Source organism: Daphnia magna, linkage group LG1 (assembly GCF_020631705.1).
Source record: "Daphnia magna isolate NIES linkage group LG1, ASM2063170v1.1, whole genome shotgun sequence".
NCBI lineage: Eukaryota > Metazoa > Arthropoda > Branchiopoda > Diplostraca > Daphniidae > Daphnia > Daphnia magna.
Window position 1 is genome coordinate 15232358 of NC_059182.1, and position 24136 is coordinate 15256493.

General features: G+C 36.6%; 1 protein-coding gene and 5 long non-coding RNA genes across 11 annotated transcripts; 2 read left to right on the forward strand and 4 right to left on the reverse strand.

Annotated features, from left to right (window-relative positions):
• Positions 1-1296: 1296 nt before the first annotated feature.
• On the forward strand, positions 1297-1966 carry LOC123471249. Its single transcript, XR_006645529.1, has 3 exons — positions 1297-1564; positions 1619-1750; positions 1872-1966. It is a non-coding gene; the product is annotated as an uncharacterized LOC123471249 (long non-coding RNA).
• Positions 1967-11510: 9544 nt separating this feature from the next.
• LOC123471245 lies at positions 11511-13689 on the reverse strand. Of its 2 annotated transcripts, XR_006645465.1 has the most exons (5): positions 13548-13689; positions 12919-13223; positions 11978-12125; positions 11860-11916; positions 11511-11801 (listed from the first exon to the last, which is right to left on the reverse strand). It is a non-coding gene; the product is annotated as an uncharacterized LOC123471245 (long non-coding RNA). The 2 variants fall into 2 exon arrangements; XR_006645455.1 differs by having other exon boundaries at positions 11511-11916.
• A 547-nt stretch (positions 13690-14236) lies between these two features.
• Positions 14237-15189, reverse strand: LOC123471250. Its single transcript, XR_006645533.1, has 2 exons — positions 15105-15189; positions 14237-14688 (listed from the first exon to the last, which is right to left on the reverse strand). It is a non-coding gene; the product is annotated as an uncharacterized LOC123471250 (long non-coding RNA).
• A 1859-nt stretch (positions 15190-17048) lies between these two features.
• LOC123471243 lies at positions 17049-18722 on the reverse strand. 3 transcript variants are annotated; one of them, XM_045172327.1, is made up of 5 exons: positions 18558-18722; positions 18383-18493; positions 18257-18325; positions 17673-18174; positions 17049-17610 (listed from the first exon to the last, which is right to left on the reverse strand). In XM_045172327.1, the coding sequence occupies exons 1-4, from the start codon at positions 18652-18654 to the stop codon at positions 17981-17983; spliced, it is 471 nt and encodes a 156-aa protein (XP_045028262.1). In that variant the 5' UTR covers positions 18655-18722; the 3' UTR covers positions 17049-17610; positions 17673-17980. The 3 variants fall into 3 exon arrangements, with proteins under 3 accessions (XP_045028262.1, XP_045028265.1, XP_045028267.1); XM_045172330.1 differs by having other exon boundaries at positions 17130-17610; positions 18257-18307; XM_045172332.1 differs by lacking the exon at positions 18257-18325 and having other exon boundaries at positions 17130-17610.
• A 2083-nt stretch (positions 18723-20805) lies between these two features.
• Positions 20806-21475, forward strand: LOC123471252. Its single transcript, XR_006645535.1, has 2 exons — positions 20806-21132; positions 21251-21475. It is a non-coding gene; the product is annotated as an uncharacterized LOC123471252 (long non-coding RNA).
• A 961-nt stretch (positions 21476-22436) lies between these two features.
• On the reverse strand, positions 22437-24002 carry LOC116916048. Of its 3 annotated transcripts, none has more exons than XR_006645495.1 (3): positions 23661-23879; positions 23354-23433; positions 22437-23285 (listed from the first exon to the last, which is right to left on the reverse strand). It is a non-coding gene; the product is annotated as an uncharacterized LOC116916048 (long non-coding RNA). The 3 variants fall into 3 exon arrangements; XR_006645488.1 differs by having other exon boundaries at positions 22437-22670; positions 22766-23285; positions 23354-23875; XR_004390405.2 differs by having other exon boundaries at positions 23354-24002.
• Positions 24003-24136: the final 134 nt, after the last annotated feature.

Consider the following 24136-nt stretch of genomic DNA (forward strand, 5'->3'; position numbering starts at 1 on the left):
TATAATGAGAAAACCAATCACTAAATGGAAATTAGCGTTTAATTTCGATTATGCCGTATGGTTTTTGGATAATTTCAAGAGATGTCGGTTTTGGCCGATTTTGAGAAAAGTGGGAAGGCTATACCCTTCCCACTTTTTCATTTTTGGCCAAATTTCAAATTTTGCTTAAAATACATGAATTCGATTCAGAATTGAATGAAAATCACGAAAATCAGGTTTATTTTTCTATTGGCTTTATAGTTTTTGATTTAAACGTTAAAAAGCCTAAATTAAGTTGTTGCGCTAACAGCACTGTTTTCGTTAATTTTTGAAACGGCTGGTATAATGAGAAAACCAATCACTAAATCGTGTTCAGCGTTTAATTTCGATTATTCCGTGTGATTTTTGGATAATTTCAAGAGGTGTCGTTTTTGGCCGATTTTGACAAAAGTGGGAAGGCGGGGTGAAGCGGGGATGATTACTTCACACTTCGTCTTCATCCTACATGGATACGTTGTCAGTTTTGCCGTAAGGACAAACGGTTTCCGAGATTCTATGGCGAATTGGCGACCAGGCCGGACCCTATGGGGAACTTCCTGAACGGAGTGAGGGCACCTAGTAAATAATGTCTCCATTTTCCCGATAGGGATTCTATCAAAACTCGCATTTCCCAACCCCCTGATACAGGCACCCTTACCTTTCTACAACGACCGGTGGATCGACCGACACTTTTTCTGAGACTTTACCCCAGAGATGGCGCTGATGGCGCGGCGATTTCAGGGGTGTCCGCACTAATCTTTCGTTCGTTTTTTTTTTAGATGCTGTGCCGCTGAGATTGGTCTCCATTTGTAGAGGAAATAACGCAGCAGCTCCCGGTCGAGTCCCCGTTTTTATCGGCTGAACGACGAAGGAGTGTGGAGCAGTTTAGTCAGCCAACTCGAGTCGATTTCAGGGTCTCGTACGTATCCTTTATACGTTTTCTTATTTTAGATGCTGCGTCGCAAAACTTGACGTCGTGTTGTAGAGGAGATAACGCGGAGATTAACGAAGGGGTCCTGTCAATTATCGGCTCAACAATAAAGGAATGCGGAGCAATCTAAGAGCGACTCGACATTTCTGGAGATTTTTTTCAGAGAGATGGCGCGTCGGTCATGAAGATAGGGAAAAATCAGGCCGCGAAGTTATTTTTCAAGGCGAGGCTTTGTGCGTCGCCCGGCAACTGACAGGTTTTTTCCAGGCCGTGTGAGCTCCATTGTTTCGATCATGGTCGTCTACATAAAAAGGGGCAACTACGGAACGCCGTTTGATCCACTTTTTAATAGTTGTCCGTTTATTTAGCAAATAAATAAACAACTTGTACTGCCATGTAGCGATTTCGATAGACGACGCCTTCAAGGGAGGAGGAGTCTACAACATATTGAATTTATCGATCGATTGTTAGGCCGATTTCGATCAGCATTGTATAGTTAATGAATGACAACTTGACGAGATCTTGACACGCACGTTGGAAGTGTACGCGTGTTTGCACCTCGATGAGCGTTGCACAATAACAAAGCTCCGTTGGTGAGCGTATTGATTAATAAAGGTATTTAAGGCATTATCCAATTAGTCATGCCATAATGTCTCACTTTGTTGGCAGCTAGGTGAAGGTGTTTTGTTTTAGCAGTATTTTTTCCTTCAACAATTAATCTTGCATCTCCAACCGTGGAATGAGTTACATGTGACTCGAGACAAACAAACAGTGCAATTGCAACAATATAATTAGTCAGCGGTAAACAACACATTCTATCTGAGAATAGTTTAGACTTTTTGAGCGTATCTTTTGTTTATCACATGTTGCATTTTAATTACTGTTATTTTTAAATTTATATCCATGGTTTTTCTTCGACTAGATATAAATTTGCCATATCTTCATGCCAACCACAAGGATTCTGCTTTTGCATACACCTTCATTATTAATGTGTTTCTTCAGGTATGGTCACTATCAGCAGCTTTACACACAGTGTGCATCGTGAATACGTCAATCCCAGAGAAAACATTCCAATGGAAAATATTGAGAATTTCTGCCCTTCTATCCTGAACTAAACAAAACTAACTGAACTAAACAAACCAGCATTGTTTAATGCTGGTTTGTATAAATAGGCATAAAAAAACCTATCAACAGTATTTTTAGTTTGCAGTTTGCTTTAACATACAACTCTATGGCATGTTGATATTGTCGCGGGTGAAAAGGGAGATTGGTTATCTCTTCACAGAGATGAGTCATCCGCTCCTTGGACAACGCTGCGATCGTGGTGAAGAAATTATCGGGAGAAGTGTGCTCTAAGAAAGATACGCAGATATGCAGTCCGGAAGGGGAGTAATTCGCGCGACGGTATAAAACGCTGCCCCGAATCTGCGTTAGATGAGTCTCCATCGGGTGAGCTCCCGGAGCTGGGCTCCGTAAGAGGAGTTCCCTGGTTTCCCAAGAGGTCTTCAGACGCTTCTCCAACTTTTGGTAATGGTTATCCCTTTTGTTTGAGTTAAACCATTGTTTAGAATTGATGTCATCACTTGTTGTATTCGTCTGTTCTTGTCCAAATACAACTCGTGTGACAATATTAGCTAAATTTTTATTATTTATAGTATTAGACGGTAAAAAAAATTCTTCTCTCGGAAGTTTATGACTTTGGACTTGCTTGAGATAACCCTTGAGCCAAGAAGCTTTTCCTGCTTTGTGTGGACAGGAATATTAGAAGCATTGATGACTGAAACCAACAAGTGTCTTGCAAAGAAAGTAAAAAGAAACATTGATGTTGGTCATCCTCTGAGTGATGCTAAAGCCTGGTAAGAAGAAAGAAGAGTATGAGTATTAGTGAGTGGTAAAATACATGATTTAGATTCAGAATTGAATGAAAATCACGGAAATCAGGTTTATTTTTCTATTGGTCTTATAGTTTTTCATTTACATTTTAAAAACCAAAAATGAAGTTGGCGCGCTAACAAAACTGTTTTCGTTAATTTTTTTAACGGCTAGTCTAAAGAGAAAACCAATCACTAAATCGAAATCAGCGTTCAATTTCGATTATTCCGTGTGATTTTTGGAGAATTTCAAGAGATGTCGTTTTTGGTAGATTTTGACAAAAGTGGGAAGGCTATACCCTTCCCACTTTTTCATTTTTGGCCAAATTTCAAATTTTGCTTAAAATACATGAATTCGAATCAAAATTGAATGAAAATCACGAAAATCAGGTTTATTTTCCTATTGGTCTTATAGTTTTTGATTTAATCCTTAAAAACCCTAAATTAAGTTGTTGCGCTAACAGCACTGTTTCGTTAATTTTTGAAACGGCTGGTTTAACGAGAAAACCGATTACTAAATCGAAATCAGCGTTCAATTTCGATTATTCCGTGTGATTTTTGGAGAATTTCAAGAGATGTCGTTTTTGGTAGATTTTGACCAAAGTGGGAAGGCTATACCCTTCCCACTTTTTCATTTTTGGCCAAATTTCAAATTTTGCTTAAAATACTTGAATTCGAATCAAAATTGAATGAAAATCACGGAAATCAGGTTTATTTTCCTATTGGTCTTATAGTTTTTGATTTAATCCTTAAAAACCCTAAATTAAGTTGTTGCGCTAACAGCACTGTTTCGTTAATTTTTGAAACGGCTGGTTTAACGAGAAAACCAATAACTAAATCGAAATCAGCGTTCAATTTCGATTATTCCGTGTGATTTTTGGAGAATTTCAAGAGATGTCGTTTTTGGTAGATTTTGACAAAAGTGGGAAGGCTATACCCTTCCCACTTTTTCATTTTTGGCCAAATTTCAAATTCTGCTTAAAATACATGAATTCGAATCAAAATTGAATGAAAATCACGAAAATCAGGCTTATTTTCCTATTGGTCTTATAGTTTTTGATTTAATCCTTAAAAACCCTAAATTAAGTTGTTGCGCTAACAGCACTGTTTCGTTAATTTTTGAAACGGCTGGTTTAACGAGAAAACCAATAACTAAATCGAAATCAGCGTTCAATTTCGATTATTCTGTGTGATTTTTGGAGAATTTCAAGAGATGTCGTTTTTGGTAGATTTTGACAAAAGTGGGAAGGCTATACCCTTCCCACTTTTTCATTTTTGGCCAAATTTCAAATTCTGCTTAAAATACATGAATTCGAATCAAAATTGAATGAAAATCACGAAAATCAGGTTTATTTTCCTATTGGTCTTATAGTTTTTGATTTAATCCTTAAAAACCCTAAATTAAGTTGCTGCGCTAACAGCACTGTTTCGTTAATTTTTGAAACGGCTGGTTTAACGAGAAAACCAATAACTAAATCGAAATCAGCGTTCAATTTCGATTATTCCGTGTGATTTTTGGAGAATTTCAAGAGATGTCGTTTTTGGTAGATTTTGACAAGAGTGGGAAGGCTATACCCTTCCCACTTTTTCATTTTTGCCAAAATTTCAAATTTTGCTTAAAATACATGAATTCGAATCAAAATTGAATGAAAATCACGAAAATCAGGTTTATTTTCCTATTGGTCTTAAAGTTTTTGATTTAATCCTTAAAAACCCAAAATTAAGTTGTTGCGCTAACAGCACTGTTTCGTTAATTTTTGAAACGGCTGGTTTAACGAGAAAACAAATAACTAAATCGAAATCAGCGTTCAATTTCGATTATTCCGTGTGATTTTTGGAGAATTTCCATAGATGTCGTTTTTGGTAGATTTTGACAAAAGTGGGAAGGCTATACCCTTCCCACTTTTTCATTTTTGGCCAAATTTCAAATTTTGCTTAAAATACATGAATTCGAATCAAAATTGAATGAAAATCACGAAAATCAGGCTTATTTTCCTATTGGTCTTATAGTTTTTGATTTAATCCTTAAAAACCCTAAATTAAGTTGTTGCGCTAACAGCACTGTTTCGTTAATTTTTGAAACGGCTGGTTTAACGAGAAAACCAATTACTAAATCGAAATCAGCGTTCAATTTCGATTATTCCGTGTGATTTTTGGAGAATTTCAAGAGATGTCGTTTTTGGTAGATTTTGACAAAAGTGGGAAGGCTATACCCTTCCCACTTTTTCATTTTTGGCCAAATTTCAAATTCTGCTTAAAATACATGAATTCGAATCAAAATTGAATGAAAATCACGAAAATCAGGCTTATTTTCCTATTGGTCTTATAGTTTTTGATTTAATCCTTAAAAACCCTAAATTAAGTTGTTGCGCTAACAGCACTGTTTCGTTAATTTTTGAAACGGCTGGTTTAACGAGAAAACCAATAACTAAATCGAAATCAGCGTTCAATTTCGATTATTCTGTGTGATTTTTGGAGAATTTCAAGAGATGTCGTTTTTGGTAGATTTTGACAAAAGTGGGAAGGCTATACCCTTCCCACTTTTTCATTTTTGGCCAAATTTCAAATTCTGCTTAAAATACATGAATTCGAATCAAAATTGAATGAAAATCACGAAAATCAGGTTTATTTTCCTATTGGTCTTATAGTTTTTGATTTAATCCTTAAAAACCCTAAATTAAGTTGTTGCGCTAACAGCACTGTTTCGTTAATTTTTGAAACGGCTGGTTTAACGAGAAAACCAATAACTAAATCGAAATCAGCGTTCAATTTCGATTATTCCGTGTGATTTTTGGAGAATTTCAAGAGATGTCGTTTTTGGTAGATTTTGACAAGAGTGGGAAGGCTATACCCTTCCCACTTTTTCATTTTTGGCCAAATTTCAAATTTTGCTTAAAATACATGAATTCGAATCAAAATTGAATGAAAATCACGAAAATCAGGTTTATTTTCCTATTGGTCTTAAAGTTTTTGATTTAATCCTTAAAAACCCAAAATTAAGTTGTTGCGCTAACAGCACTGTTTCGTTAATTTTTGAAACGGCTGGTTTAACGAGAAAACAAATAACTAAATCGAAATCAGCGTTCAATTTCGATTATTCCGTGTGATTTTTGGAGAATTTCCATAGATGTCGTTTTTGGTAGATTTTGACAAAAGTGGGAAGGCTATACCCTTCCCACTTTTTCATTTTTGGCCAAATTTCAAATTTTACTTAAAATACATGAATTCGAATCAAAATTGAATGAAAATCACGAAAATCAGGCTTATTTTCCTATTGGTCTTATAGTTTTTGATTTAATCCTTAAAAACCCTAAATTAAGTTGTTGCGCTAACAGCACTGTTTCGTTAATTTTTGAAACGGCTGGTTTAACGAGAAAACCAATTACTAAATCGAAATCAGCGTTCAATTTCGATTATTCCGTGTGATTTTTGGAGAATTTCAAGAGATGTCGTTTTTGGTAGATTTTGACCAAAGTGGGAAGGCTATACCCTTCCCACTTTTTCATTTTTGGCCAAATTTCAAATTTTGCTTAAAATACATGAATTCGAATCAAAATTGAATGAAAATCAGGAAAATCAGGCTTATTTTCCTATTGGTCTTATAGTTTTTGATTTAATCCTTAAAAACCCTAAATTAAGTTGTTGCGCTAACAGCACTGTTTCGTTAATTTTTGAAACGGCTGGTTTAACGAGAAAACCAATAACTAAATCGAAATCAGCGTTCAATTTCGATTATTCCGTGTGATTTTTGGAGAATTTTAAGAGATGTCGTTTTTGTTAGATTTTTTTCAAAAGTGGGAAGGCTATACCCTTCCCACTTTTTCATTTTTGGCCAAATTTCAAATTCTGTTTAAAATACATGAATTCGAATCAAAATTGAATGAAAATCACGAAAATCACTTTTATTTTCCTATTGGTATTATAGTTTTTGATTTAATCCTTAAAAACCCTAAATTAAGTTGTTGCGCTAACAGCACTGTTTCGTTAATTTTTGAAACGGCTGGTTTAACGAGAAAACCAATAACTAAATCGAAATCAGCGTTCAATTTCGATTATTACGTGTGATTTTTGGAGAATTTCAAGAGATGTCGTTTTTGGTAGATTTTGACAAAAGTGGGAAGGCTATACCCTTCCCACTTTTTCATTTTTGGCCAAATTTCAAATTCTGTTTAAAATACATGAATTCGAATCAAAATTGAATAAAAATCACGAAAATCACTTTTATTTTCCTATTGGTATTATAGTTTTTGATTTAATCCTTAAAAACCCTAAATTAAGTTGTTGCGCTAACAGCACTGTTTCGTTAATTTTTGAAACGGCTGGTTTAACGAGAAAACCAATAACTAAATCGAAATCAGCGTTCAATTTCGATTATTACGTGTGATTTTTGGAGAATTTCAAGAGATGTCGTTTTTGGTAGATTTTGACAAAAGTGGGAAGGCTATACCCTTCCCACTTTTTCATTTTTGGCCAAATTTCAAATTTTGCTTAAAATACATGAATTCGAATCAAAATTGAATGAAAATCACGAAAATCAGGTTTATTTTCCTATTGGTCTTATAGTTTTTGATTTAATCCTTAAAAACCCTAAATTAAGTTGTTGCGCTAACAGCACTGTTTCGTTAATTTTTGAAACGGCTGGTTTAACGAGAAAACCAATTACTAAATCGAAATCAGCGTTCAATTTCGATTATTCCGTGTGATTTTTGGAGAATTTCAAGAGATGTCGTTTTTGGTAGATTTTGACCAAAGTGGGAAGGCTATACCCTTCCCACTTTTTCATTTTTGGCCAAATTTCAAATTTTGCTTAAAATACATGAATTCGAATCAAAATTGAATGAAAATCACGAAAATCAGGCTTATTTTTCTATTGGTCTTATAGTTTTTGATTTAATCCTTAAAAACCCTAAATTAAGTTGTTGCGCTAACAGCACTATTTCGTTAATTTTTGAAACGGCTGGTTTAACGAGAAAACCAATAACTAAATCGAAATCAGCGTTCAATTTCGATTATTCCGTGTGATTTTTGGAGAATTTCAAGAGATGTCGTTTTTGGTAGATTTTGACAAAAGTGGGAAGGCTATACCCTTCCCACTTTTTCATTTTTGGCCAAATTTCAAATTTTGCTTAAAATACATGAATTCGAATCAAAATTGAATGAAAATCACGAAAATCAGGCTCATTTTTCTATTGGTCTTATAGTTTTTGATTTAATCCTTAAAAACCCTAAATTAAGTTGTTGCGCTAACAGCACTGTTTCGTTAATTTTTGAAACGGCTGGTTTAACGAGAAAACCAATTACTAAATCGAAATCAGCGTTCAATTTCGATTATTCCGTGTGATTTTTGGAGAATTTCAAGAGATGTCGTTTTTGGTAGATTTTGACAAAAGTGGGAAGGCTATACCCTTCCCACTTTTTCATTTTTTAACCAAATTTCAAATTTTGCTTAAAATACATGAATTCGAATCAAAATTGAATGAAAATCACGAAAATCAGGTTTATTTTCCTATTGGTCTTATAGTTTTTTATTTAATCCTTAAAAACCCTAAATTAAGTTGTTGCGCTAACAGCACTGTTTCGTTAATTTTTGAAACGGCTGGTTTTACGAGAAAACCAATAACTAAATCGAAATCAGCGTTCAATTTCGATTATTCCGTGTGATTTTTGGAGAATTTCAAGAGATGTCGTTATTGGTAGATTTTGACAAAAGTGGGAAGGCTATACCCTTCCCACTTTTTCATTTTTGGCCAAATTTCAAATTTTGCTTAAAATACATGAATTCGAATCAAAATTGAATGAAAATCACGAAAATCAGGTTTATTTTCCTATTGGTATTATAGTTTTTGATTTAATCCTTAAAAACCCTAAATTAAGTTGTTGCGCTAACAGCACTGTTTCGTTAATTTTTCTAACGGCTGGTTTAACGAGAAAACCAATAACTAAATCGAAATCAGCGTTCAATTTCGATTATTCCGTGTGATTTTTGGAGAATTTATAGAGATGTCGTTTTTGGTAGATTTTGACAAAAGTGGGAAGGCTATACCCTTCCCACTTTTTTATTTTTGGCCAAATTTCAAATTTTGCTTAAAATACATGAATTCGAATCAAAATTGAATGAAAATCACGAAAATCAGGCTTATTTTCCTATTGGTCTTATAGTTTTTGATTTAATCCTTAAAAACCCTAAATTAAGTTGTTGCGCTAACAGCACTGTTTCGTTAATTTTTGAAACGGCTGGTTTAACGAGAAAACCAATAACTAAATCGAAATCAGCGTTCAATTTCGATTATTCCGTGTGATTTTTGGAGAATTTCAAGAGATGTCGATTTTGGTAGATTTTGACAAAAGTGGGAAGGCTATACCCTTCCCACTTTTTCATTTTTGGCCAAATTTCAAATTTTGCTTAAAATACATGAATTCGAATCAAAATTGAATGAAAATCACGAAAATCAGGCTTATTTTCCTATTGGTCTTATAGTTTTTTATTTAATCCTTAAAAACCCTAAATTAAGTTGTTGCGCTAACAGCACTGTTTCGTTAATTTTTGAAACGGCTGGTTTAACGAGAAAACCAATAACTAAATCGAAATCAGCGTTCAATTTCGATTATTCCGTGTGATTTTTTGAGAATTTTAAGTGATGTCGTTTTTGGTAGATTTTGACAAAAGTGGGAAGGCTATACCCTTCCCACTTTTTCATTTTTGGCCAAATTTCAAATTTTGCTTAAAATACATGAATTCGAATTAAAATTGAATGAAAATCACGAAAATCAGGCTTATTTTCCTATTGGTCTTATAGTTTTTGATTTAATCCTTAAAAACCCTAAATTAAGTTGTTGCGCTAACAGCACTGTTTCGTTAATTTTTGAAACGGCTGGTTTAACGAGAAAACCAATAACTAAATCGAAATCAGCGTTCAATTTCGATTATTCCGTGTGATTTTTGGAGAATTTCAAGAGATGTCGTTATTGGTAGATTTTGACAAAAGTGGGAAGGCTATACCCTTCCCACTTTTTCATTTTTGGCCAAATTTCAAATTTTGCTTAAAATACATGAATTCGAATCAAAATTGAATGAAAATCACGAAAATCAGGCTTATTTTCCTATTGGTCTTATAGTTTTTGATTTAATCCTTAAAAACCCTAAATTAAGTTGTTGCGCTAACAGCACTGTTTCGTTAATTTTTGAAACGGCTGGTTTAACGAGAAAACCAATTACTAAATCGAAATCAGCGTTCAATTTCGATTATTCCGTGTGATTTTTGGAGAATTTCAAGAGATGTCGTTTTTGGTAGATTTTGACAAAAGTGGGAAGGCTATACCCTTCCCACTTTTTCATTTTTGGCCAAATTTCAAATTCTGCTTAAAATACATGAATTCGAATCAAAATTGAATGAAAATCACGAAAATCAGGCTTATTTTCCTATTGGTCTTATAGTTTTTGATTTAATCCTTAAAAACCCTAAATTAAGTTGTTGCGCTAACAGCACTGTTTCGTTAATTTTTGAAACGGCTGGTTTAACGAGAAAACCAATTACTAAATCGAAATCAGCGTTCAATTTCGATTATTCCGTGTGATTTTTGGAGAATTTCAAGAGATGTCGTTATTGGTAGATTTTGACAAAAGTGGGAAAGGCTATACCCTTCCCACTTTTTCATTTTTGACCAAATTTCAAATTTTGCTTAAAATACATGAATTCGAATCAAAATTGAATGAAAATCACGAAAATCAGGCTTATTTTCCTATTGGTCTTATAGTTTTTGATTTACATCCTTTAAAAACCCTAAATTAAGTTGTTGCGCTAACAGCACTGTTTTCGTTAATTTTTGAAACGGCTGGTTTAACGAGAAAACCAATTACTAAATCGAAATCAGCGTTCAATTTCGATTATTCCGTGTGATTTTTGGAGAATTTCAAGAGATGTCGTTTTTGGCCGATTTTGGCGAAAGTGGAAAGGCGGGATGAAGGCGTTGATGATCAGCGCACGCCTCATAGGACATGTATACGGAGTCTGTTTTGCCGGAAGAGCAAACGGTTTCCGAGATATTATGGGAAATTGGCGACCAGGCCGTACCCTCTCGTGAACTTCCTGAACGGAGTGAGGGCCCCTAGTGAACTTGTGAAATACTTAATAATAAATGAAAATCTGCAGCCAAAATGTGACAGAAGACTTGTAATACAATCGCAGAACATTCCACTCGTGCAGCCATCTATGGCTTACAAACGACCTGCTTTGAATGCTGAGGTAGTGAAACCGAATAAATCTTTTTGGTCGACTTTTCCACGAAGGGCGGCGTTGGCGGCGACGGCGAAGACGGCAACGATGGCGAAGGCGGTGATGCGACTATCAAGACAATCTTTATTTTTATTGATCCTGCGTTAAAGATGTAAAGGAATCAGACTCAAAAACAACATAAAAATTGCAAAAAAAAAAAAAGATGGAAGTATTATTGTGGTTTACTGGGGTTTAAAAAATGGCACAAGTTTGAAACTAAAACTAGCTTGGATAATTTCCTGTGATTACAGCGATCATAAAAATGAAACAGACCAAATACAGGGGGTTCTACTTCTGTAAAATGGCCTTATTCTAAAAAACAAAAAAACATCTTTTTCTTAATGGCAATCTCCTTTGAACAAGAGCTTGACAGTTGACACTAACAGTTGTGTCATAAAGCTTTGCTTGTTGAATGAAGTTTTGTGGGGTTCAAACAAGGAAATATATTTTGCAAACAGAAGTCATGATATTGAATACAAGGTGAAAAAGGTTGATAAGCCATTAAGTCCCTTAGATATAGCTGAAAAGAACAGCTATCTTAAATAGTAATAGCTCAACTAGTGCACTTGGGCTTGAAAAGTTCAGCCAATCCTTTCGAGTCTACTCACAATTCTATGTGAGAGACTCATTGCAAAGTAACACTCTAGCATGGAATTTACAAATAATATTTCTGCTTTGCTCTGAAGAAGAATTCAGAGACATTTAACCCTAGAAAAATCAGAAGATTGCATTTTCCAAAGCACAAGTTGAGCATTGACTTGCTTACTTTCTGTGTTCAACTTATCATTGCTTGCTATCATAACAGGTATTCACCTTCCTAAATCTAACAATAAAGCAAAATAGTTAAGCCTGGATAAAAAAAAAAATTATCATGTGTTACTTACTTGTTAGTATAGATGCAAAAAACAAGAGAAACATTTTCAAAAACAACGGAGCAAAAATGTTTGCATGTTTACATAGCTGTTTACTACCTGAATTGCCATTTTTTAAAGATGACGCCGGTTCTCCTGGTTTGAACCAGAACCATATGACCTGTGGAAAAAATACCGATTATGATTATTTAAACAATCGATTGCTGGTAATCAGGTTTATATTACAACACACATACAAATCAAAACATAGCGGGGCATGGGACAAAAAAAAAGAGGTAAGATCTATTTCCCCCCGGCAGCCGGTGGGCGCTAGTGTCAAAATTGTCCATTTCCCCCGGCAGCAAAAAGGGCGCTGTGCCTTTTGCGAAGCCTGTGCTGCACAAGTGCACAGACAGATGACAGACGAATTAAATGTGTATTTAAAACCTAATCTGTATTACTTACGATCCGAATCAAATGTATTTTAACATTTAAGAAACAAAACAAAATTTTACTTATAGCTGCTATCTTATGTAGCCTACTGGGTACTGCTTTTTATCGAAATTAAAATATCGAGTGAAATAAAATTAAATAACAAGCAAGCTAATTGTTATATAATTTTATTTTTTACTGGTCGTTTTCTTTTACTTGAAGCAGGGGTCAGTGTTGACTCTGCTTGAACTTGAAGTAACAACTACTGTATTTTCCCGTAGCATCCACCTGATTGTGTTCACTGATTCAGGTGTGCAATAGCTATTTAAACGGGGGGAAATAGACAGTTTTGGCACTAGCGCCCCCGGCAGCTGGGGGCAAATAGCACATTTTGACATTAACGCCCCCCGGCTGCCAGCGTGAAATAGGCATGACCAAAAAAAATGACAGATTCGGCCGAATAACCCAGAGTAACACACGTCCGCCAAAAAACTGACGCGATCAACGCGGACCGAGACTGTCGCAGCTCTCAAGTAAATTACCTCCAATATGCTGTCATCTAGCGGCAACACAAATAAGTTGCGATTTTAAATCGGTTTTCATCCTTTCTGCTGATCGCCATCATGTTTCTTCTTTGCTACCAGAATTATCACAACAGAAGGTCCTACTGGTTCGCCAGAATAAGATTCACGGATCCAAGGCCAGTAATCTTGGTACCATCAACAAAAAAGGAACTAGGGGCCCTCACTCCGTTCAGGAAGTTCCCGATAGGGTACAGCCTGGACGCCAATTCGCCACACAGAAACCCGGAAACCATTTGCTCTTCCGGAAAAACTGACGACTGAGGCTGTGAGTAATCAAGGAGAGCAAGTTAGTTATATCGATGGGCAAACAGTTTGTTTAAGAAACTTTCAAACTGGACGAACTAGTGTCAAGTTAAACGTCATCTAGCGGTAGTAAATTACCTTTGGGAAACAAACAAATAAAAAAGAAAGAAGCTCCATTCGGATTTTAAATTATAATAAGTATCTTAATCATAGTTAATCAGAGTCATAGATGAGTCATAGCATGAGGGTTCCCCCCTGATTAGGGGGGAAAAAAATAAAAAATAAAAAAAAAATGAAAAATTGATATAGTTTGGCAACGCTGTGTGAGGTGCAATAGGTGTTACCTTAATACATATGTAGTGCGACCATGTTGACAGCCTCACACGGCCTGTGGGAAAAACCAGTCCGTTGCCAGGCGACGCACAAAGCCCCGCCTTGAAAACCACTTCGCGGCCTGATTTTTCCCTATCTTCATGACCGACGCGCCATCTCTCTAAAAAAAAAATCTGCCAAAACTTCGAGTCGCTCTTAGATTGCTCCGTGTTCCTTTATCGTTGAGCCGATAATTGACACGACCCCTTCGTTAATCTCCGCGTTATCTCCTCTACAACATGACGTCAAGTTTTGCGCCACAGCATCTAAAATAAGAAAACGTATAAAAGATACGTACGAGACCCTGAAATCGACTCGAATGGGCCGACTAAACTGCTCCGCACTCCTTTGCCATTCAGCCGATAAAAACGGGGACTCGACCGGGAGCTGCTGCGTTATTTCCTCTACAAAAGGAGACCCATCTCAGCGGCACAGCATCTAAAATAAAAAAACGAACGAAAGATTAGTGTAGACACCCCTGAAATCGCCGCGCCATCAGCGCCATCTCTGGGGTAAAGTCTCAGAAAAAGTGTCGGTCGATCCACCGGTCGTTGTAGAAGGGTAGGGGTGCCTGTATCAGGGGGTTGGGAAATGCGAGTTTTGATAGAATCCCTATCGGGAAATTGTACATACCTAAAAAAAAACAAAAAAAAACATGCAACACATATAAAAATTGTTTTATTTCCAGATGAATAGAAAAGTTTCCAGAAAATAGAAAAGTTATTTCCTTGGTAATCTAGCTGGCTGACAACCCATCAAGTCAGATCGTACCTTTGCAATTTTAAAAAGGGATACAAGAATAATTAAAAAGTGAATGGTTTTTTTCTACGAGTAGAAGGATACTGACACTAAATACCTCTTAGACGAGCAGAAATTACTTTTCTAGAAGCGAATTTAGTTTTATCTAAGTAAAAGAACACAGGCATAATTCAAAACGGAAGTGGTTTTTTACCAGTAGAAAGGTACTGCAACTACATGGTTGTGAGAAAAGCAGAATTAACTAGGGGCCCTCACTCCGTTCAGGAAGTTCCCGATAGGGTACAGCCTGGACGCCATTTCGCCACACAGAAACCCGGAAATCATTTGCTCTTCCGGAAAAACTGACGACTGAGGCTGTGAGTAATCAAGTAGAGCAAGTTAGTTATATCGATGGGCAAACAGTTTGTTTAAGAAACGTTCAAACTGGACGAACTAGTGTCAAGTTAAACGTCATCTAGCGGTAGTAAATGACCTTTGGGAAACAAACAAATTAAAAAGAAAGAAGCTCCATTCGGATTTTTAATTATAATAAGTATCTTAATTGCTCGAAAGGTCAGCCTGTACTGATAATGACGAAAAAAAAACGGAATAATAGCTCCATCATCTTAACGCATGCAAGAAAAAGTATTTGAATTTGTTAGAATAAAACAGCTCATTTTTTAGTTTTTGCAAATTGTCACGCAAATTTTCCGGAATTAACCATTAGGGGCTTGTTTCTTATTGCAACCCGAGTCCCGCAATATTTTATTACCCAAATAACATCCGCTTACCTCAAAGTCGCCAAAATATAACTCGTTAAGCAGGTATTAGGTGTCCGAGGTGTAGCCAGAATTCCTATCCCTACCCCTGTGAGAGCCAATAAGACGAAAAAGGGAGGCGAAGACTTCGCCATCTGGCGTTCAGAATCGAACTCGTTGTAAAATAAATAATCAATATTGAGGCATGAAATGAAAAAATGAACAAAAAATTAAGGAAATTAGTTATGAAACGGATATGTTTTTTTTTCGCATGCATAACAATCAAATAAATATCATTCGTTCTATTTTCGAACCTGTTAAATGTACAGAAATCTTGTCTTCTGTAAGGCTACAATCTAGGAGAGCGAACATTATTGAATTAACGCGGTGTTTCACGTTTACACGTGTTTCTATTGTCTACAGAATGGTCACAAAAAGTTGCGTAGTGCACAGGTGTGCAAATACCAGTTTTTAAAAAACGTAATTCTTTCCATGAGTTTCCATCGAATAACAGTTTGCGTGATGAATGCATAGGTGAAATTAGAAAGCACGAAGGATTTAAACAGGAAATGAATCCGACTTTTCAACATTTTCAACGCCAAATATCCCCATACGCTTGGGGATATTATGATGATTATACTATTATGAAAATATTACTATATATTCAACTTTTTGTGCTGATTTTAAATATGAAGTCAAAAACAGACTATCTTTTATGCATATGCCTTGAATCGATGCCAAACCATTTTTCGCGCTCACGCGCACTACGACGTACGCGGTCTCACGCGTATTATACGACTACCGCCTACTTCGATGAAACAAATCACAAAGTGCTTTATGTATTAGGATTAATCAGTATATATTTATTCACTTTTATCATCCATGAGAATATTTTAAAGATTTTTACAAAGTAAATATAATTATATTAAGAAGCGAGCTTTTAAAAAAAAAAGAAATGTTTCCTTGAGGAAGGAAATGAAACATGTAAGCCAAAAAATTTGCCTGTATGAAGAGGCGATCATTGTCAGGGGGTGACAGCATGTCTTATTCGTGCGTGTCTTATTCGCCCCCTTTCCCTCCCGTCTATAGAGAAACGAGAAAGTGGGACAAATTCGTTAAATTATTTTCTTTTTTCGTCGTCGCTTAGAAGTTGATGATTTGAGGGAAAGAACTGCCTCACAGCAACCCCGATCTACCAACTGCTGCTATTTTTGCCGCTGAATGCGCAAAGCAACAATCAAGCGATTCAAGCGACTGAGTAACAGTCCTTAAGTTGACAAGAAGGAGAAGAACATAAAGGGTCAATCACACGGTAACGCCTTTGGGCGCACGTGATGATCGATGACGAGTATGGCCATATAATTAAAACAATGGGCAAGCAGAAGGAGAACGATGAATAACGAAAAGCAACTGAAAAAGAAGCCTGGGGTCGGGGGGAGGTTATTTTGCGCTCTGCTGTTACTTGTCTTTTTTTCCGTTCAACATTTCGATCACCCTGTTCCGTGCGATTCTCCAGCATGCGTGCTAATAATTACCCGTTCAGCAACCGGAAGTTATTTCATAGACCGTATAGCTGTACAATACACTGTATGATGCCATTTGTGATTTTCTACTAATCGAAAGAAAAAGTAATTCAAGAAGGGAAAAATTAGTTCGGTTGCGTGACTAACTATTAGCATGCAACACCGTCCTTCCGGACGACATGGAACCAACGAAACTTGTTTCGTAAACTTCCCAACATTGTGATTAGACGTAGACCATTTCTCTTCTACTTGATCGTCGACTAATTGTGCCTTGAATGTCTTCTACGTGGTGCGCAATAAAAACAACCAAACGATTGCCATTTCCCTTTCTTTCTGGTTGTACTGGTTGGTTTAAAATCTACCATGGCTTCGTCATCACCCTTAAGACATGTTCATCATTAATCCCGTCACTGCCCGGCGAGTCCTTCGCAAAAGCAAGCGCCAGTGTACTGGATGTAAGTTCATTTTTTTATTAGATTTTTAAACTTTGACTGAAACAATACTACGTCTACCATTTTTTTCTTCTTGTCTGGGCTTAGTGTGTTATCTTTGTTTAATTTTCTTCCGATTTGTATGAACAGACAGCCGGTATCTTTACATAAAATCTTCTTGAATGCATTGTGGTCTTCTACCTTTTACTTCGCCGCTGGACGGACGACAGCGTAAACATAGGGCAAGAGAATGGTGACGTTAAAACTTGCTTAGTGTCTTGTTTACATTAAAACAAAGCTTTTTCTTTGCTCTGGCAGTTATAAAAAAGTACAGAAGTACAACATTCACATATAAACAGCTTCAGCTTGCAACTGTTGGGTTGGTTTGAAATCTTGATTGGTAAGAAAAAACTAAAATCATGTCACACCGTAAAAGAAATTCTTTGAACACTTTGGTGAGCAAACGGGTAAGTTACATGCTTTGCAGTAAAACCGTCTCTAAAACTTAGCCATGCGAGGCGCTTCCGGAAGTCCTATGGTTCGTGCTCACTGGGGTGGAAACGTTCCTCTTGTTATGAAGTAATACTGTAAGAATAAACTCAGTCAATCAAACAAACATAAAATGGCTTCTAACATCTGTAACTTACTTCTGGTGGGTTGGAATTAGGTTTCAGGGCCTGGTACGTCGACTGGTAGCAGTAGGCTACAATAAACATGTTTTTTGCCTGCTGAGAGCTAGCATTATTTTCTGTACCTATACTACTAATACCACTTAACGGGTGCACAATTAGGCGCTCCGCAGAACTACCAAGGATTTTCGAGCCATTGCGTCCTTTTGCGCCAGTGACACCACGGCCACTTGGAGGGCATCTCCCAGGCTTGGCAGAAGCGGAAGGAATTTGGGTAGAATCAGACGAGGTCGATGATAAAGTATAGGTATCAGCATTGGAGCGGGTTAATTTCGTGGAACATTGCCGCGAGCAGAAGCGTAACCATCGCTTCCTGAAGCATTTGAAACTGTGGTGGTAGTTGGTCCAACTAGCTCACCACTTGGCCTACTGAAATTCGGTCTCGATGAATCACACCCATAGATAGCTACACAAGTTGCCATCGGTCGCGTAGTAATATTTGAAACAGACTGCTCACTCCCTACAACGTAGAATTGATATATTATGTAAAGAACTTCCTCAAAACCTTAAATTTTTGCATGCCATGCCTAAATAAGGCCTACCTGAATCAAGAATATCAGTTCCAGCGGATTGAAAATTTTTAGGCCAAGTTTCTGGATGCGATCCATTTTCTGGCAAAAGCAAACTGAGATATACCGGGTTTATTTGAATAATAGTAACCAGTATACCTTCATGAACATCAGGCAATACTTGTTGATGACCAGGATCACGACTTTCTAGCAATACATCATGTTCGTTAGGAGAAGGGGTACTAAATCGGGCCACATCTCCATCTAAGTCTACAAAAAGAAATTATTCATTTGATGAAGCGTATCAATCATCGAATATGACCTTCAGAATTACCTCTGATCATTTCGAATCCATTATTTTGATGACTGGCAATTGCAGTTGCGGCCTCCGTCCGTATTGAAGTCGAACGACCTAAAGTTTTGCCATACATTGTTTCCACGCGTTTTTTTTTGCGTTAGATCTCGCTTTCCTTGTGGTGGGCAATCCATTCTGGATCTTTCTCTCGCCACTATAGCATGAAAAAGAATTGCAATTAATAATTAGTCATTTAACAGTTGTAGGTGGTTGTACCACTGAACATAAATGAGTTACATACATTGGTGTTTTTTTAGATGCTAGTCCATGTATCTACTGCAGCATGGCACTCTGGAGTTTGCATGAATTCATTGGCAAGGTTTCCATACCCACCAACATCAGTAGACCACTCCTTTGTGTTTTTGGATGCTGACAGTGTAAAATGATCCATGCCATCTTCTATAGCTATTTTTGTTTTCTACAACAATTATGAAGTATTAGGATAATATTTAAAAAATTAATGAATACATACTATATCATGTATAGAAGTACGCCTAGCTGCAGGTCCCTTTGCGCTTCTTGAAATCCAACCAAAGTGCTGGGCGGGTGGATATCTTGGAATGCCTTGAACAAGGGTTGGATGTTGAGTTCTCCTTCAATTGTTGTTCTTTCTTCCTTGATATTTTTCCTGAAAGATAATAACAACAATGAGAAACAATGAAAATTAGTATCATTTATGAAAACATACCCTGATATCTTGAAAAAAGGATACATCATATCCTTTTCCAAATTCAAATTGATTTGCTTGAGCAGCAGGAATATTTTCCAAGCAATACTGCCCATAATCCGAGCCAATTTTAGCATCTTCACTATTTCCACTTGCCATGGTAACTGACTTGAGTTCATATTCTCTTTGACACTGAGTTTTCTAATGAAAAATCTAAAACCGACAGGTAGCTGCGTTTGTATTTTTGTAAACAAACACCACACACGCACACAATCAGCCCGTCAGTGGCACAAAATTCACGATTTCAAAATATCGCTCTCATATCCTCGGGGCGAACCCCCCACAATAAAAAAAAAATAGACCCATATATATGTCATAAAATAAATGGTTCTATGACTCTCCCCTCCCCCTTTTTTTTTTGGCATGAAAGACGGTAGGTTCACGACCGACATCAACTTGAAAAAAAAAGGGAAAAAAAAAAAAAAAAAAAAAAAAAAAAAAAAAAAAAAATTTGGAAAAACATTTTAAGAAAAAAAAAAATTAAAACCTTAATACATTGTAGTGAGACCATGTTTACAGCCTCACACGGCCTGTGGAAAAACCAGTCCGTTGCCAGGCGACGAACAAAGCCCCGCCTTGAAAACAACTTCGCGGCCTGATTTTTCTTTTTTCACGACGCGCCATCTCTCTGAAAAAAAACCCAAAAAATTTAAATTTTTTTTAAAGTCTCTCCTATCGTTGAGCCGATAATTGACACGACCCCTTCGTTAATCTCCGCGTTATCTCCTCTACAACATGACGTCAAGTTTTGTGCCACAACGTCTAAAATAGGAAAAGTTATAAAATATACTTAAAAGACCCAAAAAAAAACTCCAAACCCCTTTTTTAATTCGCCATTCAGCCGATAAAAACGGGGACTCGACCGGGAGTCTGCGTTATTTCCTCTACAAAAGGAAACAAACCCCACCGTACAGCATCTAAAATAAAAAAATAAACGAAAGATTAGTGTCGACACCCTGAAATCACCGCGCCATCAGCGCCATCTCTGGGGTAAAGTCTCAGAAAAAGCGGTCGATCCACCGGTCGTTGTAGAAGGGTAGGGGTGCCTGTATCAGGGGGTTGGGAAATGCGAGTTTTGATAGAATCCCTATCGGGAAATTAGTTACTTTTTTAAGTTTTCCTTCACTTTACAAATAAGCCAAAGCCTATGCCGCTGAAAATGAAAACATTTTAAAATTCGTCAAAACATCAGAGCTATAACCATTTAGAAATTGTAGACCAATGGATAATATACAGCGTAAATCCCTATCACATTGACTGTTTCATCATTAACACATTTTTGTCAATCAATATTAACTATAACATCATTAATACATTTTGTTTTCACTATGTACAAAATTTACCTTTCACATAGTTTGATGCTATTTCTTTAATGCCTTTGAACTGCAATAGTATGGATACAGTACAGAGGGATATAATATGGACCACAATTGGATTTTACCTGTAAAACAGTAAATAGGACTATAAAGACTTGATATGCTTATCAGTAATCAAGGAATTTATAGATCATGACTAGAGATCAGATAGAAATTTTAAAAAATTCACACAACAAGGGGAATATCTAAGCTATATCTACAAAAAAATACAACATTGAAAGGTTAATGGTTTACTTACAAGTTTACGGTGTGTGAAGACCCAAATCAGTAAGCAAACGAGGAAAAATAATGGCTTTCAGAAAGTTCGTTCGACGCGCCATCATACGGCATAGGACGAGCATAGCTTTGATCATTCCTCTCAGCCCTAGCCTCGATCGTAGTCTTTACTTCGTAGTCTGTGGTACTACCATGGACTACTGGACTACCCTTAAAAAAGCTTGTCGGGTCTCAGGTGGGCTTTTTTTATTAAAATAAAAGATTTATGATTAATAGAGCTTTAAAAGACGATTTTAACTACAAGTTTTTCTTAATGAAACATAAAACTTAAGATATTTCGATTTTAATTGTAGAAGTAGCGGACAAAAAGCGGACCGCCGGTGCCATCTATCAACCAACAATCGCAAGTTCTTGCTGATTGACAACTGAACTCGAAATTGTAGAAATAAAACAAGGAATGCGTAAGGATTTTGTATTCCTATACGGCACCTGTGGCCCACCCTTCTCCCGTTTTTTCTGATAGAAAAATAGAAATATCTCATTAACGGTTAAGTATCAGTAATAAAATAATCGTGCAATAAACACGATATTTCGGTATTCCGTTATCTGTGGACTAGGGATCGGCCCCGAGCCTAATCGGGGCGGTTTTTTACCAATCGGGTTTCGCATATCGGGTATCAGGACGTGGCGTTCGGGGGGAAAATTTTTGCGCCACGAACACAATCGGATTAAATCAGGGTACGTAATTGGGGATACAACCCCGATTACAATCAATCAATTTACGTAAAAACATAATCTATCGAATCGAAATCGATTTTTAAATGAAAATAGTGCAGCTTGCCTCTATCACAAACCCGACACAACTTTGAACTCATTCTTCCGCCATTTATGCAAATTGCGTCAGGGTAATCGGCGTAACCGTCGATTTTTTACCGACCCCGCCCCGGCTGACTCAGTGGCACTACGATTCATCCCCGTATGCTCTTTCTCGGGGCGGAGTGGTTAACCCGATTTGAGCTAATCGGGGCCGATAGCTACTGTGTACTGTGGTAGATAGAGAACAATAGCTGACAAAAGTAACAAACTCATTTAGTTTTATCAGAGTCGTAGAATCCCTTCTATGACTCTGGTTTTATGTTTTCTGACTCGAAACAATTTTAGCCTTGGCCATATGAGTTTACGATAAAGTTTTAAGTACTTGTAGAGCTCCGCCTACCGGAGAACGGACAGCTAAAGCTGACGTTAAGACAGAATGAGAAAATCACCTCTTTATCTTTAAATTAGTTATATAAACTAAAAAACAAAATTCCAATAAATTAATAAAATTATAACATCTCAAAGGCTTTGGTCGTAAAACTATGTGTACCTTACAGAATCGGTACTTCACAATTTGCTTGCAAATGAGGTGACGCTCCCAGCACAGCGGTAAGCCGGTAACTGCAGAAACAGGTCGTAATTTTTTCGGTTTATCAGTAGTGATCACTAATTAAATGTATAACGTGAAGAAAACCGTGTGCAGCACATGAATCTAAACACCTATTTAGGTTGAATACGTTGGCCGATACACGCACAGCCATCCATGTCAAATTTAATTCTTTCTTGTTGGTTACTTCGTTGAGGAACGAGTAATGCAACATTAACATGATTTAAGCTCCAATTGTTAAACCACCTCAAAAAAACATTTTACATTCTTGTAAAACAGACACCACCGGTAACGAAGACGAAAATGAGAATAATATAATGGCAATTGGCTGAAGTAATGAATATTGCCACCTGTAAAAAAAGAAAAGAAATACAGAAAAGAAATAAAGAAAAGAAAGAAAGAAAAGAAAGAAAGAAAGAAAAGAAAAGAAAAAAAAATTTTTTACTGGCAGCAAAATTTCCCAAATCGACAGTTTGTCTTAGGAATCGGTTTATGAAAGTAAACCAGATTTTAACGAGATGTTTCAATTCGATTTCGTTGGTGGCAAAACCACTTAGGCCAGTGGAGTTTATCAAATTTTGCGGGCTTTGGTGGTGATGAGAAATCAGTCGTGTTAACCTGCCAAGCAAGGTTAATGATCTGAGTTCCCGATGAGCCAACTCTTCAGCGACATCCGATACGTAAGACAGTTAAGTTCGTGTCATACCCTTCATTTCCCATGCAAGTAATCAAAGAATTCGTCTTAATGAAGTCCTTACAGTTCTGGAGGGCAACCGGCGAAATTTTGCCAATTTCCTCCTGTAAAAATTGACCATTGTTTCCAAATGAATACATAGGGCCAAGTTTGGAGATTTGATTGCTGATACAATTCTTGCCTTGCCTCTGTGGTGATATGTCATCAATGTAGGACATTTTACCAGCCAACATCGCTAACCAAGGCCATTCTTATAAAACAGAGAATGAAACTGAAAAAAACAGGGTTTGGAAGAAACTGATGTAGCCACACTAGTTACATACTGTGATTTATATTTACCTCTTCTTCAGGAGGATTGACAATGTTTACTGCATTTTGCTAGTAATTTGACATGAAACATTTTCTTTTGAATCCTATTCCTATTGTCAATCATACAGTTTTCAAGATTCATGCTTAAATTAAAACAATTGATATAATACAATAAATTTCTAAGAACTAAATGTAGACTATTTCATTTCCACACGCTACTAAATAATATCCATTCCAATGCGTGCTACTCTAGAAACTTCATCAAAGCTTTTTCATATGCAATATTCATCAATATTTCACACAGGCAATAACCCAGCAACTAGCTTAAATTATTTACCTTTTCTGAGAACAATTATACAATACACTAGGGTCTACTATTTGAATCTGACATAAAATAGTAAACCCCTTTCGCACCCACTATCGGATCTGGTTTTGGTGTGCAAAAGTGCCACAAGGGGGCAATGATCGTAGGAGTTTTCGCCTCGCAGCAGCGGCTGCAGTATTCGTTCATTTCGTTTCTGACGGTCAATCGCCTAGTGAGTTTTATCGTCTTTCATCTACATATTTTTACTATTAATGTGCAAACCTAATGATTTTTTTTACTCTCATTTTATCCAGTTAAAATTTCCAAGATTTTGTGGTCTTTAATAACTGATAAATTTTTAATTTCTGCTCAGGACTATCTAGCCACACCAGCTAAATAAAATGGCCAAGTCCAAGAATCACACAAATCACAACCAAAGTAAGATTGTTTGTCAAGCGATTTGAAAATCATTTTTAACACTTAGTTTTTTAAAGACCGAAAACATCATC

What these genes read in the sequence shown, in the direction of transcription:
- LOC123471243 (XM_045172327.1), bottom strand. Translation starts at nt 18,654, where the DNA reads ATGTATGGCAAAACTTTAGGTCGTTCGACTTCAATACGGACGGAGGCC. An exon ending in TGGATTCGAAATGATCAGAG is followed by an intron (nt 18,494 to 18,557) that starts GTAATTCTGAAG and finishes TTCTTTTTGTAG; the next exon opens with ACTTAGATGGAGATGTGGCC. An exon ending in AACTGATATTCTTGATTCAG is followed by an intron (nt 18,175 to 18,256) that starts GTAGGCCTTATT and finishes TCTACGTTGTAG; the next exon opens with GGAGTGAGCAGTCTGTTTCA.